The following is a 17,357-nucleotide window of genomic DNA, read 5'->3' as shown; positions in this document are numbered from 1 at the left end:
ACACTTTCACCTTCACAGCTGTTATTATTTCAGACTTAGAATGACATCTAGTGGCAGCTTCCTGACACTTTTGTTCTCAATCTGTTTTTGAAAGAAATCCGATCTGTGTGACGGGAAATTGGCTGCATTTTGCTTCAGCGATTTTCTCTGTATTGTATATTTGTCAAAGCGTGACATGTTTTATACACAGCACATCACAACGCTCGCGCTTTTGGAGTAAAGCTTTTTCACTTATGGTGTGGCTTCAAAACAAAATGTTTCAGTCAAATGTATTTTGTCTGCTCATTTGTCATCTTAAGAGTTGTTGGTAGAAGAAACATACTAATTTATACCAAAATGAGCTTTCTAAATCCGAACAGACATCAATTATAATATTAATGAATGCAATTGGTCCATGATCTGTAAAATAACCTTTGCTATTTGGCAGAGGTGGAAAGAGTACTAAAATATTCTACTCAAGTAAAAGTAGCATTACTTTGATGAAATTTTACTACAAATAAAAATTACAAAAACATACTCAAGTAAAAGTGAAAAGAAGCTTGTTTTTACATAAGTTACTTTGTAAAACAATAGATCTCTCCTGTGTAGGGTAACAGGAGAAGAGGATTTAAATCTCAAACAAGTTGTTTTTAATTAAAGGCAATAACAAAATAAAAGAAGTCGACACAACATTTAAAACCCTTAGGGAGGTATAATGTGTCATTTGAGTTGAGACCCACCATAAAACTTTTTCAAAGTGGATTCTGTAGAATCTCTTTCCTTTCTTTTCTTCACCAACAAACACCAACAACAGATATACTACAAATATACAAAACAAAACTGGTCAAGGTCAGAAGTGTTGTGATTTTCCCTAAATGACCCAAGGAAGACCAAAATCTAAGTACAAGGGGCGTTCGAGATGTTTTAAAACTGCAGTGGTTGTTATTTTTATTCTGTGGTGTTTAGTGGAAGTTGACACTGCAGTTGTTTCTCAGGCAATTTTTTTCCGTTAGTTTTTATTTAGGTCTACATTTTCTTTTTTACCAAGCAACAGATGTGATTTATAATGTACAAACAAATCAAACTTAAGTAACAGTAAAATTGCAGATTTTAAAAAATACTTAATGTACGAGTACACAAAAAAAACTACTCAATTACAGGAATGCGAGTAAATGTAATTTGCTACCATCCACCTCTGCTGTTTGGACATGCTTTCAGGATGTTAATGTTGGAGCTAAAATTTAGCACAATGTTCTTGTTATTATTCAGGGCCGTTTATAGTGGATTGAAGAACCTTGTTCCTTGTGGATTGGAGTTTATCAAAAATAAACAAAGACATTTTTTGAATATTGTTTCAGTAGATGTTTACTCAACAGTCTTTAAGGAGAGAAACTCTGTGTTGAACTGATGGCTTTACAAAAAAAACAGTTAATCATGCAGCAAATATTTCCTTCTGCTAGAAATACTCTTGGACTCTTCTCAGACATATTTATAACACACCTGATGGTTTAACAGGACAAACCATTATGTGGTTCTTATTCACAGTTAAGTGACTTATTAAACAACCTTTTTCTTTCTGTGGGTATGAGTCAGTTTGTTTTCTTTTCACAGCGTCCGGTGGTGCACTCGTCCCCGCGTCCAGTCCACTTTAAGCGGTTTTTGGCAAAGATGGTGTAAGATTTATCCATAAACGGTCTGACAGGAGGCCACATCATGAAGCGGCCCAACCAGCCGAGTCCCACTGCACTGTACATGACTGCAAAGGCCGGGACCCCACAGTGCACCTGACAAAACACAGGAGTTTAGTTGAAAGGCATGTGAAAGCTTTCCTGGGAAAGCTTCCAGAACGACAATTTGATTCACAGAATATTACAGCGCTGGTTCATTAGTTCAGTGGAATACAAGTTTACCTCATTTTTCTCATCAATCACATGCATTTCACCCATGGCCATCTCATAACTGACACCCTTATATTTCTCTCCATCATAGCCTGGCAGGGAGATGTCGATAAAATCTACTTTCCCAGGCTTGTCTCTCTGCAGAAACTGGAGGAACCGGATCTCCGTCACACAAATGGGACACAGCCCATCATACAGCACCTGAAACAGAGAACACACTAACTGACAGATGGCAAACGTTCATTGGAGAAAAACCCTTGAGACATGTAATGACAACCAGCCTTTTCAGAGACTCCATTCATTGTAATTGTATTATGAACAGAAAAAAGTTTTACAGTAACGGTATCTGTTCAAGGTCATTACAGCTGAAATATTCAGCTGAAATAAGAGGAAAAGAAAATCTTGGGGAACGAAAACAGAAAACATAAAGGAAATATATGAATAATTTAAGAAAGTAAGGAAATGGAAATTCCATCCCTTTAAGATTTTATAACCTAACCTAATGTGTTTTATGTGGTTCTTATTCCAGTAGTCCATTTCTACCAGGAAACAAAAATAAAATATAAAAAATATCCTACATGTATGATGAAACAATAAAAGTAGTATGTTAAGTCAAAGCATTACACAATAAGTTGGTTTGCAATGAGACTTAAGTTAAACTGAGATGGTAGGTCATAAATGTCACTTATGTATCAGTAAATAAGTATTTTTTAAGTCATAAAAAGCCTCCACTTCATCATCAAGCTTGACTGATTGGCGTAATATATTCGCCCACTTGTGAGATGACAAACGACTTGCTGTCACTTCTAGTATTTAGAAGTACCTTAAGGATATTCTGTGGATCCAATGGTTCACACAGTTTCCAGTTTCATTCATTCCTGCTAAGCTGAAGTCCGTTTGCGCCGGTGATCCAGAAACAGAGCTTTTAAGGTGAAATACTTTAAATATTTACGCTTGTTTTAAAGTTCGGTCAACTGGATAGACATGTTCAGCCGCTGAATGCAATGCTTTGACAAGTCTCCAACTGGGTTAAGCAACTTCTAGTTGTACATCAGGAAATGCGCGTACACAAAATGTTTACAAATCAATGTAAAACGTTCACTGGTCAGCGCGTCATGGCCGTGACTGACGTACCACTCTGTTATTATTTGCAACAACAAAAATGACAATCACCTAAATAGTTTAATATGACAACGACAGAGTGGGGGTTCTTCGTGTAGCAAAATCTTTGGAAGACACTCAGCTGAGAGCATGTTGTGGTGCATTCACGTGATGTCGGACACGTCGGAAAAATTAATTTCCGAGATGTAAAATGTACATGACTACGTGCTCATGTCGGCACAGCAACTTGGAACTGTCGACTTACCGACAAGACGTCAGAATCGTCATCAAATGCGGGGCAAAAATACGTTTTGTTAATGTTAACATCCTACTTTTTATTAATTCACGTATTGCACATCAACTTTTTGCTCCAATATCAATTTTTTACAGTTAAATTTCACTGATCTTCTTCGTAGCATCGACGCTTGTTTGTGCTGTTGTTACAACATTCAGACTTTCCGAACTGAAATCACAATGAAGTCGGAAGAACGACTTTCCAACTCGGAAAGTTGGACCACCCGAGCAGCACATGAAGAGCAGCGTTACAACGTTATCGGTTTCTATTTCTATAGATGAAAAATTTACCTTGACATCTTCTGACTCGGAGCTGAAAGTCCTGTGCTGGTGTCTGCAGAGGGCAGGTGTCACTCTTATTGCCCTTGAATTTGCAAAAGTGGGCAATCTGACCAAACCTGAGACCAAACCTGCTCTCACGTTGCAAAACATCTGCGAATATTCTGAAATCAACAGAGAAAAAAAAATGTTTATAAAAGAGCCAAGTAGCAAGCTACACTGCTATAAAGAGAAGAAATGTCTGTCTGATTTTATTGTCCCAGCTCGCTTAGGTAGACAAAAACCATACAACTCATGTTACGAAAGCAGTTGAGTAACGTCAACACGTGTAGAGGTCGTTGGCTTATATTGTTCAAGAAATTAGAGACACAAACACCTCTATAGTTACACTTCACATTTCTTGAATTAACACGTTGAACTATTAGTTAGATAAAACCATGCAATCTGTAAAGCAACAATATAATAATAACAGAAGCTGACCAAATGATGTGACGGCAGAGGGCGTGGGAAGTGCTGGCGAGATCTCAAGTGTATAGAGATGTCTCACTCCGTTGTTTTTTTACGAAGCCAAATGTTATCGGAACGATTCTGAAAATGCCATCGATATTTTGCAGAGCTACGGTTTATAATTGTAGAAAAAACAAACATGTAAAGTAACATTACAAAAGTATAAGCATTCAAATTAATACCATAAGTAGGCCGACTCATTATTTAGAATGATCCCATTTGATAAGATTGGACAATATTTTGATGTTGTGGTATTATTTTTATCATCTTTACTGCCTGACAATATACTACATGGCAGCTTGTACTTGTCCCCCAGGGAAAACAGTTCCTCATTATCAAAATACATTAATCAACATTTAATTATTAGTTGACTATTCTATAATGTAGGCCTACAGATTAAATTAAAGACAATATTATTCCATTAAAAGGTGAATTAGATTTAAGTTTGGTAGAAATTTTAAGAAGCACAGAATAGAAATTCTCCAGAAAAGTATAAGCACCTTAAAATTGTACTGAAGCACATGATGGTATGTCATTATGGAATTCCTACAAGATGATAAACTCTGAACTTTGATACTTGTGGTGCAGTGCCATTAATTTGCGGACAATTGCATTATTGCCAGTCTAATTGCATTGCGATTAAAATACTATTTACTCTTACACATAATGTACATAATCGTCTTTTGTCTTCCGCGGCTGCTTTAAGTAAAAGTTGGTGTTTTTTGAAGGAGTTGGTATGGACTCTGCAGATGCTTTATTTCCTTTCTGGCCAACAAACTATAGAAAAAAATGGCACGTTTTGCATTCCATTTTTTATTATTGTGGGTGCAAAAAGGTTTCCTCGATGTCTTTTCACCTCCCAAAGATTTGTTATGTTTCCTATATAATCTTATTGGTGCTTAGTGTTAAGATACTTAGAGTACAGAGAGGTTTTATATTGTAAGTCTGTATTAATGTGCTTTAACAGCTCAATATATTCTCGAAAACTTTCAAAACATGAGTTTTTTCCAGTTGGAAATAAGCTCTGTTTCAATTACCCCAAGCAATGGTTTGGTCCGAATTAGGGCAGGGCCTGAAGATGTTTGAAAAATGATTCAGACATTGTTTGGAGGGAACTGCTGTTGGTGGCAGCTTGGTGATGCTGTTCGTTTCTGTTTTGTATGTTGAGATTTCTTTGCTTTATGTTAACTTCACAAGTTGCCGTTTTTGCTCACTTTGTGCATTTTTTGGTCAACAAAACAAATCTGCTTTTTTCAAAGAGTCTGCCTTTGCACCAACATCTTTTTACTCACCACCAGTGCCAAACAGCCATATTTATATATCCCATTTGAATGTAGAATTACTATCTGTAATGCTGAAGTGTCTTTTAGGGTTCAACAACCACAGCTGGACTTTGCTTGAAAAGAAAGTCATAAAATGAAGTCCTTAATCTCTCACCATTAGCCTCAGCGGAAGCCCCAAAAAGTTTTCCATATTGATGACAGACAATAGCCTGTGGGTTCAGTGATAATAATGATTTTGATGGTGAGGATTCAATGACTACTAACCTCAACAATGACAATGCTAAGTTGTTGGAGGACACTGTGATGCCCAACATGGAGGATGAAGAAGGCAACTGCAGCTGTACAGGCTTCTGTAATATCCTAAGTTAGTGTCATTTACGTCTAGTTCTTCTATGTAGGCCTACTGTTTGCTTATATTTTCTTTGTATATACAGTTAAATAAATAAAAAATAAAAAAAGGCTTACTGTTTGCTTATGACTTGCATTAGCTAATGTTACAGCTAGGTGGTAATAGCTAGCTAGCAGGAGTTGTGTGTTGGTGAGTTCCATTGTTCTATTGGGTGAATCTTTTCCACCATTTCTCGCACAAGCATGTGCCACTTTAGTCTTTGTCCACAGCTGTAAATGTATATTCAGTTGGTTGTATTATCTGATCATTTCCTCATTTAACTAAAAGTTATTGTGGCCGTCTACAAAACATTCTAACAGAAAGCACATTTACTGTAATGGCTGATTAGATTTGAGCACTTTGAATGAAGTTAAAGACGGCTTTGTTTGTTTGCATTGAACCAGTACAGTTCTCATGAGGCCTTACAGTCACCTATTTGCCTCAGTCTAAAGCAATATTGCTGTTGGATGTTTGCGAAATAGTTTTTGTCCTCAACTGATGAGGTGGTATTTTTTGACCAGGGAAGTTGTAGTAACTGATAAACCTGTAACCTTTATGCTAATTTATCTCAGAAGATGAAAAAGCTCTATTGTCTTGACCCAAACTTCAGCTTTCTCTATTGAGAATCACAAAGTAACATTGAAGTGTCTCTATCTATCCTTCCATCCATCTCACTTACGTTACCATACTTGTATGTAAGCTTTCCACAACAAAGTTGTAGTAAACAGTAGCTGGTGACGTTGGTGGTATTTTATCCATTTACACACAATGCAACACTCATACAATGCTGAATGACTTCACCCAATTTATTGTTTGGACAAGGTATTAGTCTTATTTTTGTAATCCTGTTGGATAATTTACCCAGACAGGTCAAATCTATCCAGTGCTAGACACAACAAGCTTAAGTATTACATGTAAAACTGACTCAAGTGTATTAGTAGTTGTAAAAAATGTTACATGTATACTGATGGAGAAAGTCTGCAAAATAGAGGTACATATACCATACTTTAAATTAACTCAACTACAAGCGAGTGTCCTAAAGTACTAAGGTTTGATCTTTTCACAAAGGGCTTCATCAGGACCATAAACCTTTTACACAGACAAATGGGTGTACTTTTACTTGTCAGCCATTGGTACACATGTTTGTCTGGTCATGTTGTTTTTCTAAAGCTTGTCCATTCATAGTTATAGGCTACATATTAATCGCAGGCTGTAGCAGGGCTATGGCTCTGTTTGTGTGTGGTCACTTGTATTTATCGAGCAAGCACACGTGATGAGATCAAAGACCTTGCTGCAGGGTCTTTCTGAGGGAGAGAGTCTCAGCTTAGTACAACTACAGAGTTTGTAGACTTGGCAATACGGTTTCAAGAATTATACAGAGGTGAGTTCTTATTTATCTGTGTCTGATTGAGGTTCTGTGTTATGATATCAGTACCATAGCTTTGAAAATGTGCCGCTGTTTTATACTTCTGTTCCCGTCTTTTACCTGTTCCCACTTCACAGCCGGTGAATAGAAAATGCCCCCCGCCGCAGCAAGCAATCTAGACTACACCCCACCAGATGGAGGTTGGGGCTGGGCTGTCGTCTTTGGTTCTTTCATCTCCATAGGATTCTCCTACGCCTTTCCCAAGTCGCTGACCATCTACTTTAAGGAAATTCAGGAATATTTTTCGGTTTCCTACAGCCAGATTGCCTGGGTGTCCTCTGTCATGCTCGCCTCCATGTATGCAGGAGGTCAGTGTCCATAATACATCTTCAAAGTTTTTACACATCTTGACTGAGAAAGTACTTTTAGCAATATTTTTGTTATTTATTTAACTAATGCAGGTGCAGCCGTAGGAGAGTAAACTTTTAAGGAAATAAGGTACCAAAATAATGAGATGCTCCTCCCCTGTGTACAGGACCTGTGAGCAGTATTCTTGTCAACCGTTATGGCAGCAGACCTGTGGTTATGGTTGGTGGGGTCATGGTCAGTACTGCCATGGTCCTTGCTTCTTTTGGCCGTACAATCATACATCTGTATCTTTGTGTTGGAGTGATTGGAGGTAAATGCTGTTTATGTGTTTTCATTTGTTATTATTTTTAAAAAGTGCACTGTCTATAGATTTATTTGATGAATTTTTCTACTGAGGTTGCTGCTCCTCTCTGAACATTTGCTTTACGTTGCTTGATTGTGACTGGCTGACACAGGAGGATGCCACTAACTCCCATTCATGAGGAGGTTTGTCATTATCAGGGTCAGTCCACTATAACCCTTTGTGCCCCTGTTTGGAGTTAACCAGGGTCACATTGTGCAATGTGTAAATATGTACTCAAATCACTATGAAAAATCCAAGCACTTCAAAGTCATACTAGATTTTGGTAAGCTTTTTATTTTTTCGAAACGTGTGATTGGATCAAATGAATTTAGAAAATCCCTGCATCTTTGGTGCGTTCCAAAGATCACATGATCTTGCTACTAACAGTGAGTAAACAAACTTCTTAGACTTTAAACTGTAAGTGTGTAGAGATGCTCCACCCACTGGGGGTTTATTTGGACCACTGTGCACATAAAACATGAAGTCAGTGTTTGGAATTTGGGCTGCAACAATAATGTACAATCTGCAGATCATGTACTCAACAAAGTGAGTTTTTCCGTCCCCAAGAGTTTCAGCGCAATCTTTAAAAGTTGTCAAAGTTTGCTGAAGTTAAAGTCAAGGATAACCTCAAACCTGCCTCCTGTATCCTGTGTTTAACAGTTGCTTTTGCTTTTGTGTTTGATGACCATTTCATTTTTTTAAATTGCTATTCATATTTTATAATGCTTCTCACACAATTCTTCGATTGCTTATAAATTCAAATCATATTGAATCCATATAGCAACTAAATTGTCATCATCCAACTCCCTCAAGACGGACCTGTTATTTTAGTTGTATGATCCACCTTGAAATTAAAACCAAAATCTTAATTCCTTTCCAAACAATGTAAGCGAATCACTCTTATAAGCTGCTGATGAAGGAGGTTTGTCAATGTTCCCTTTAGGTAACTGTCATTTCTTTTATAGTTTGATTCTGTTAACGATGTAACAGTCTCAGTGTTTCACTATCTGTCTTCAAGTCCTAATGAGACGGCATTACGGTCAAAAGTTTTACAACATTATCATATTAATTTATCAAAATCATTTTTTTGTGTGTTTAACCACTTCTATGTTCCAACAGGTCTTGGCCTTGCCTTCAACCTGCAGCCGGCTCTGACAATCATTGGTACCTACTTCCAGGTCAAAAGGCCAATGGCAAACGGGCTTGCTATGACGGGAAGTCCAGTTGTTCTTTCCACTCTGGCTCCTCTCAATCAGTTTCTGTTTGATTGTTTTGGCTGGAGAGGGAGCTTCCTCATCCTGGGATCCATTGTTTTGAACTGCTGTGTGGCTGGTTCTTTGATGCGACCAGTAAACAAAAATGCCCTACCAAAGCTAAAGGCTGAACCATCGGAGTGTAACGGGCCCGCTGCTGAGGAAGCTGCCAGTGCACCATCAGCTAACCTTTTGACTGAGGAAAATCAAAGTGAGAGCAGGAGTCAGGGCTGTGTGGACAAACTCATTGATGTCTCTCTTTTCCGACACAGGGGCTTCCTCATTTACCTTGTTGGCAATGTGGTAATGTTTTTTGGCTTTTTCGCACCTGTGGTTTTCCTGGCTCCATACGCCAAACATCAAGGGATGGATGATTATTCAGCTGCCTTCTTGCTCTCTATTTTTGCTTTAGTGGACATGTTTATCAGACCAGCAACTGGCCTCCTAGGCAACACTAAGTGGATCAGACCAAGGATCCAATACTTTTTCAGCTTTGCTGTTTCCTACAATGGTGTGTGCCACCTTTTATGTCCACTGGCGGATGGATATGTGGGTCTGGTTGTTTACGCTGTCTTCTTTGGTTTGGCATTTGGGATGGTTTCTGCTCTGCTCTTTGAAGTTCTGATGGACCTTGTTGGGGCTCATCGATTTTCCAGTGCAGTTGGACTCGTCACCATCATAGAATGTGGGCCAGTGCTTCTTGGACCTCCAATTTCAGGTTTGTGAATAAAAATATAAAAAAAGAAAATTCAGATTAAAAATGCATGAAAAATGTAGAAAATCACAAAACAACATCTAAATCAGTTTGCATCTTCTCTTTCAGGAGCTCTGGTTGATATATATGGGGACTATAAATACATGTACTATGCGTGTGGAGTGTTTATGCTGGTGCCTGGCATATTTTTCTTCATCATGCATTACTACAACTACAAGAAGCTGGACGAGGAGCGGAGGCAGGCAGTGGCTGTGGATATGAGGACTTGTGAAGAGGCAGTGGAACTTAAAACAAGCCAGGATGAGAAAACAACGCATGAAACGGATGGATAAACTTGCTGACTCTGATTCCATTATAAGTGGAAGATGACCCCACAGAGGCCTTGCAGCAGGGCATACAGTATATGGGGTATTATTGATAAAAATATATATTTTCTACTTTGGATGAGGTTGTTGGACTCTTTGGACCTTTGTTACATACTTTTAGATCAGCATTTGGTATTTTAATGGGTATTTTATGTGTGTTATTATTATTAGATTATGTGGCAAACATAAACTCTTAAGGGCTTCATTCATAAATCATCAGGCAACACCTCCAGTACAATTATCGTAATGTCTCTATAAACATTTACAATTCCTATTTGTTTCTTTAGTAGCTGAATAAATAGTAATTTTCCTGGGGGACTGATATGAAATAATGAGTCAAAACCTCCATGGAGCCAGTCCACAGCTGTTTATTATCCTACTTTTCCACTAGATGGCACTAGTCACTCTAATGTGAGAACTAAAGGTGCTGCACATGCTTCTCATTAAACTGGAATTTAACAAAGGATATCTTCATTGGTGTTTTGGGTTTTTACAGCATAGCTTTCAAAGTCTGGGTCGTGACCCTCCCATGAGCCTCCAGATCTAATGACTAAGGGTCGCTAAAGGCACAGCAATTAAAAAATGAGAAATGAAATGGCTGTTGTAAAGACTACGGAATATTTCTCTTAGAATACCTGCCCTGAAGCCCCCCTCATACTGCTCATAAATGAAAGTCTCGATTTAAGAGAAAATTCTTCATTCATTCTTAAAGTTTTAGTCAAAAGTAAAATTCATTTTCTATGTCTTGGGGATTTGCATGAGTTGTTTCACTGGGGCATCACTTAAGTACATAATAAAAATTCAGTTTGCAGTTGTGTTTTTGAAACTTTATCAAGTAAGTTTGGGGACCCTACGTGCATTTAATATTCCGGTCGTCTCCGTACAGGAACATTAGGGATTCGATCCCTAGCTCCTGCAGCCACATATCCAATGTGTCCGTGGGCAAGACACTTTACCCCAAGTTGCTCCTGCTGCTTCGGTGGAGGCGTATGAATGTGTACGAATAGGATTAGTTAGTACCGATGGACACTATACATAGCATCCTCTGCCTTCAGTGAGTGAATTGGTGTGAATGGGTAGGTGTGACCTGTGGTGTAAAAGTGCTTTGAGCAGTCAGAAGGTTAGAAATGCACTAAACAATCTCTAGTCCATCTACCATTTCAAAGTAAGACACCATTTGCATGTGAAGGTGAAGGGCTGAAATCTTAAACTTGGCCTCATTGACATATTAAGTATCATACGTAACACATAATGCATTTACCACTTTTTTTCCACTAATTCAAATCGCTTTCTTTAGTGACACTTTCTCGAGTGGAACACATTTGTATTCTGTGCACCGTGAAGAACTCCAAAGATTCTGACTCATCTACCTTAAGAGAATATTCTGACTGCAGATACAATCTGTCATTTTATGCCAGGTCGTCTCATCCTACCACAGGTCAAACTTTATATTCTAAACTTTATATGCAGACATATTGCATGATTACACCCCCTTAGTGTCTGGCCTTGAGCACCTACCACACAAGATACATGGAGGAGCCAAGCAGGAAAAGAACAATGCCATTATTAGAGAGATCTGCTTAAAGGATCCATTTTTATCACGTCCCTGCAAGGTGCTTATTGACTTCCTTTTGTAGATGGACCAAAATTGCTAAAGTGAACAAATCAATATGTTTATTTATAAGCTAAGATAACATTATCTGGAAATGAGATTAACAGTGTAAGCTTGTGGCTTCTGGTTTGGGTTGCCTTCTCTTTGGATCCTGCAATGCTGCTCCTCATGTTTAATGTTACCCAGTGTTCATGTTATCTTTCTATATTACTGTTGGGTTATTTATTTACCTAGACTCAATTGATTTAACATAGCAAAGTCCAGTTTCACCACAGACCTGGAACGCACGTATTCTTGATGTTTAGACATTGAATAGTTAGGCAGTGGTTGAGGAAGAAAAGAGATAAAAGTAACAAAACCACATTTTAAAAATGACATATTTTGAAGTAAAGGTCTTAGAATAAAGGACGTAGGCTGAGTAGAAGTACATAACATCAGAAACATGCAAAGTTTCTTAAGTTAAAACGCAACTGACGAGAAATATGTGAGAGTGTATCATTAGAAAATCATTAGAATATGATGGATTTTGAATGAACTTCCAGTACTTCACCTGACTGCAACTAAAGATCATTCATTAAATATACATGTATGTATTTTCTTGCTCAAACATTTAATTGAGTGGTTTGTAAAATCTAAGACAATGGGTACAAATGCCAAAGAGCCTCAGATAGCATCATCAAATGTTGTTATCAAGGCTGAACTTAAAAATCCTTTTGTGCTACTTCAATACAAGGAATAGTTATCAATGTGTTTAGGAAGATGAAAGTCATTCATTTTCATTTTGGCCATGTACTTTTTTTTTAACAGTAACTTATTGTACTTCTACAACAGGCTTATCAACTGAACAACTGATCTTTAAAGCTAAAGTTTTATTCATTTATGATGGTTAGTTTTGTTTCTATTACAATGGAGCGTTTTTGTAAACTCAAATTTTTGGACTAATTTCTTTTGATAGCTGTTATATAAATCTATTGGAGTAAAAAAATATCAATTTAAACCATAAATAAATAGTGAAATGTAAGTTTAAACCAGCTGGAATAGAGGCAATTGACACCCATATCATTTGAGTGTTTTAAGGGAGATAATGTCTGTATCAATATTATAGTGCCGATATGTGGCACAGTACTACAGCTGTCATTAACTTTAATGGAAGCATTTTCAGGTTAATGAGGAGACACAAAGTGAGAGAGTGAAAACCTCCAATTAATGGCAGCTCCCATAAACTCTGTGTCAACTCCTCTGTGAACAGCTTGAGCATAATCACTGTGATGAACTGTGACTGATGTCACTAAATCTCCCTTTAATTGGGACCAGAAAGATTGAATCCAGGCAGCGATGCGTCCAATCCCCACGTCGACTGCCACCCTATCGAGACGCCATGTTTGAACCGCCCTGCTGGTTCAACCCCGAGTTCTGTTTTAACTGGGATGTCTGTAAAGACGGGAGTGATACTATTTAATCCTACATGTTTGTTAATAATCTCTGTTAATCTTCTTTACCCACAGCGGCAGAACTAATCTGTCTTCACAATGTTTACACTTGGAGGGAGGGCAACGTCATGCAAATAGCAGAGACTTAAGAGTTTATTCATCAGCCCTGTGGACAGAGCTATTAATGACACACCGCTGGTCGAAAATAAACATCCATAGACAGGGCTGCTAACACGGACACACACAGGACGTCTTGATATGTTGCAGATAGGGGTGCGATTGCAGTTTCATTCTATACAAGGAGCTCTCAAGGACTCAATCACACCTTGTGGAGAGTAGAGACACTTTGTCCTGTAGTGTGTCTTAACTGACTGCTGAAACACAAGATTTACTGAGATCATTTGGGGGAAAACGAGGCACAGAGTTCCCTACTCACAAAATCGATAAGCTTTCCAAACAGCCACCATAACAACGATGGAGGTCACCTTGATATTTACATAAGAGTACAATTATCTGTGTTCTCCAGATATTCTTAAAAAATTGAGACAACATCTGAATGTTTTGGGTGAAAAACAGAAGAAGTCGAGATTTAGTTTCACAGTCCTCTGAGCCAGAATCAGAGTGCTACAAAATTCTCAGACAGCTGATAATTCTCATTGTTAATATACATATTGAAGATACATTTGTAAACATATATATATAGTGAGCTGTGTGTACCAGTTTTGGAAAATAACAACAAATATACTTAAGCACAACTAAGAGGTACTTTTAATTTTCTGCAACTTTGCACTTCTCTTTTATGTTACAGAAGATATTTACTTTATTATTCACTTTTTTGCGGAGCATTTTACAAGTGACCTGCAAAGTAGCATTTTACCTAAAAATAAGCCAAAAGCTCATAAAATACTATGCATTATTAAAGATAAAACTAGGGCTGAGACTGATGAATATTTATATGGAATGAATATTTATGAATATTCATCGTTTAGTCTTCAAAATGTCAAAAATCAGTAAAGAATTTCCATGTGTCACATTCAATCATTCTGGACTCGTCGTGTCTTTTTGGCACCACCAACATCCATAGGCCAAAGATATTCAGCCCGCAGTGGTTATAAAACAGCGAGGAGAAGCAAATCCTTAAATTACACCAGCTGAAACCTGTATCTTTAGGGGCACTTATGATCAAATTGTTCATTTCTTTAATGTGAGTTTATTAATCAACAACTTCGGTCCCAAATTACCCAAGAATATCCCATGATTATTTCATACTTAGCTGCAAGCTCAACCTCAATCAAATGCACCATTAAAATGCAGCTTAATCTATCAATCACAACCCAAGAATGTAATATATATTAATATAACAATCAGAAGGGGGCATTATACATAATACGAGTCCATGCTTTGGATACTTTGTGGACATTTTTCTTCTAATACTTTAACTCTAATTTAGTTTGACCTGAACCACAACTGTATTTATTGTGGGGGTTTTTGTTTTGTTTGGCCACATGGGGGCAGCGGTACAGGTTGTGAACCCTACATCGACATAAACTCCTGGGAGAAATATGTTTCCAAAGCTCTACAATGGTTGATCTGCTGGTGGGACTGCTAGTGCCAAAGACAATCACTACAAGAGTGTTGAGAGTGGATTAAAGCAGTAATGGCAGGCCTGACAATTAAAGAATGAACTGAAACTTGATGAAAAGTTTTGTAAAAGCCCAGAATACCTGTAAACTTTAAAAGTGATGCTTTCTATTCGGTGTGCATGCATTGTTATTTAAACAATCTATGGTTATAAAATGTTGTTGTATCTTTATAAAAAATGGACATAGCCACAATGACATTAGCCATTGGTTTGTGCTTTTAATTTGGCATTCTGGCAGTTGTAATCTTTTTTTTTTTGAGTGCAAAGTAACCATTTTTTGGTTGAAATGGGGCAGGGACTGTCAATTAAATATAGCCATGCCCTAAAACAGACCATGCTTTATTGTTAATTTTACTCCAAGTGTAATTTGTGTCTTCCAGAGACCAGGACAGTTTGGTAATACAGACACTCGACCAGGCGGAACTGTGCCGCTGCTGCAGCTGGTCATCAGGCATCCTTGTGGAATACAAATGTGACAAAGCAGATCCCTGATGAACACGGCCATGTTTTAAACTCAGACAAAAGAGGGAACTTAAACCCCTCAAACTACTCAATCATGACTAATGCTTGTAAAAGAAATTGAGTCGCAAAGCAAAGAGACTTAATGAGATTATGTTACACATAATTAACAATCTGTGAAACACATTTCCCAAAACCGAGAACAGTACGTCTTTTTTGTCCGCCGTCAAGCCTAAGAATGTGTGAATTATCGTCCAAACACACATTTAGCCCACTTTTCAGTGTTGACAATGCAGAGCCCCTGACCAATATGCTTAATCTGCCACTCAAAATACATTTAGCCTTTGTGAGAACAAATGTGCACCACTGAAATTCTGGTCGTAGAGACTGTCTGCTGCCTATTAGAACCATTGTTCCTCTTTATCTGGCAAACACAGACAACCACTGAAGCTGGCATGTCGGGGGACGCTGGTGCTGTTTTCTGCATATTACAGGAAGAATAAAAGGATTGTCCTGTGGATTATAATCTATCCTTTGAATACCACACTAAATTCCACTGCTTTATGAACAGTTATGATTGAAGAGCTAAAGGAGTGGATGACAAACTACACACAAGCACAGTAGCAGCTTCACATTGTGCACAAATGCAGGCAGATGCAATCTGTGGCATGTGGATAATAAAAAGTAAATGGCTTGTGTTATCAGTCTATCAGGGCAACACACTTGAGTGACCAATTCGACCAGAGATAACATTGTAAGATTTCATTTAATTCCCCAGTCATGATTTGGAAAATTGTATTGAATCTACGATAGTTCCCAATCTCCGTCTGCAGACGCCCGAGATAGGCATTCCAGCTCGCATATCCTCGGGGATCGACGACCAGGCTGCGGCTGAGACTGAGAGCATGACAGAGAAGACTGGGCATGAAAAAGAGAGAGGAGCAAAAATAATTATAAGAGCAACTGAGGCGTGTCGGCTTGTCCTTGCCTCAAAATGAAAAGCAGGATGAAACATGATGGCACAAATCAACTGCAAGCCCACGTACAGTACCTGATTCACTCCTAACATCTGTGTAATTACACATCTGAAACCTTGTAATACTGGGAATCTGTTGCTAAATTGTGTCATCTGCACATTTCTGGCCAGGACCCAGAATCATTAAGTGTATGATTAGTTTGAACTGAAATTGTTTATGAGCAGGGAGCAGGGAGCAGTGATTACGACATTTGGAAAGTGGGAGGAATAAATGACGAACTTTGATATACAGTGCAGTATGGATTTTGATTGTCAGTGCTGGAAAGGTTCTAAGTATTCCGGCCTTTGTTACCAAGAATGAGCGCTACATTGGCTAAATTGAATCAATGTCAATAGAGGTTCTTTGTGTTTCAAGGACACTCTCTTCTGAGCCTCAGACTGACATGGCGAGGTTGTTGACTGCCACAGCTGCCTCGCTAAGCCCGCCAAAGGTGTGTGATTAAATTCTCATTCTTTTCCAAAAGAGAAGTGAAGCCATTCAGAAACCTATAAACCATATGGACAAGTCAATAAAGCGTCTTTAAAGTAGACCTTATTGGTTCTCTCAGAGGAAAATGACAATAGAAAGTGGATGTCTTTGTGTGCAGCACATACCTATAGAGTGTGTGCACAATGGGAGTTTTTTCTTTTTTAGGCTTTACATATTTGTGAGTATTTGTCAGTTTTAATGGTGTTTTCAGTAGCTACACAGGTGGGGGGAAAGTCATTCAAAGCCTCATTTTCTAGTTTTGTAGATTTCAGAAGTATTTTACGACTATCAACACATGGTGAAGTTCCAATTGTGGGTTTTTTTGGTACATAAAGGACTGGTTAAGGTTTAGTAAAAAGATGTTTTGGGATTATTTAGAATTGGTTACTGAAGGGGGCTTTGGAAACCTGTTGGTGGCAGTCGCCATCCTGGAAATGCTGTCACAAGCTAACTTTCTGTGAACACCAGGCCAAGAGCTGGAGCTGAGCTTAAGCCTCCTGCCAAAACTTAACACTGAGAAGCCCCATCAGTCAGGTCAGCCAAGCACCGCTTATCCTTAAAACTCTTAT

General features: G+C 38.2%; 2 protein-coding genes across 4 annotated transcripts; one reads left to right on the top strand and one right to left on the bottom strand.

The window, feature by feature from the left end:
• Positions 1 to 1,326: 1,326 nt before the first annotated feature.
• On the bottom strand, positions 1,327 to 4,102 carry LOC109999984 (uncharacterized). Its single transcript, XM_020655180.3, has 4 exons — positions 4,032 to 4,102; positions 3,564 to 3,715; positions 1,890 to 2,078; positions 1,327 to 1,763 (listed from the first exon to the last, which is right to left on the bottom strand). Exons 2-4 carry the CDS (start codon positions 3,702 to 3,704, stop codon positions 1,569 to 1,571), a joined length of 525 nt encoding a protein of 174 aa, XP_020510836.2. The 5' UTR covers positions 3,705 to 3,715; positions 4,032 to 4,102; the 3' UTR covers positions 1,327 to 1,568.
• LOC109999995 (monocarboxylate transporter 2-like) lies at positions 2,220 to 10,955 on the top strand. Of its 3 annotated transcripts, none has more exons than XM_065961570.1 (5): positions 2,220 to 2,331; positions 7,233 to 7,463; positions 7,631 to 7,774; positions 8,927 to 9,778; positions 9,884 to 10,955. In XM_065961570.1, the coding sequence occupies exons 2-5, from the start codon at positions 7,247 to 7,249 to the stop codon at positions 10,105 to 10,107; spliced, it is 1,437 nt and encodes a 478-aa protein (XP_065817642.1). In that variant the 5' UTR covers positions 2,220 to 2,331; positions 7,233 to 7,246; the 3' UTR covers positions 10,108 to 10,955. The 3 variants fall into 3 exon arrangements, with proteins under 3 accessions (XP_065817642.1, XP_065817641.1, XP_020510852.1); XM_065961569.1 differs by lacking the exon at positions 2,220 to 2,331 and adding an exon at positions 2,668 to 2,807; XM_020655196.3 differs by lacking the exon at positions 2,220 to 2,331 and adding an exon at positions 6,962 to 7,110.
• Positions 10,956 to 17,357: the final 6,402 nt, after the last annotated feature.

Source organism: Labrus bergylta, chromosome 12 (assembly GCF_963930695.1).
Source record: "Labrus bergylta chromosome 12, fLabBer1.1, whole genome shotgun sequence".
In the NCBI taxonomy this organism is placed as follows: Eukaryota; Metazoa; Chordata; class Actinopteri; order Labriformes; family Labridae; genus Labrus; species Labrus bergylta.
Note: the sequence above shows the minus strand (reverse complement) of the source record. Positions and strands in the feature narration are given on the sequence as shown.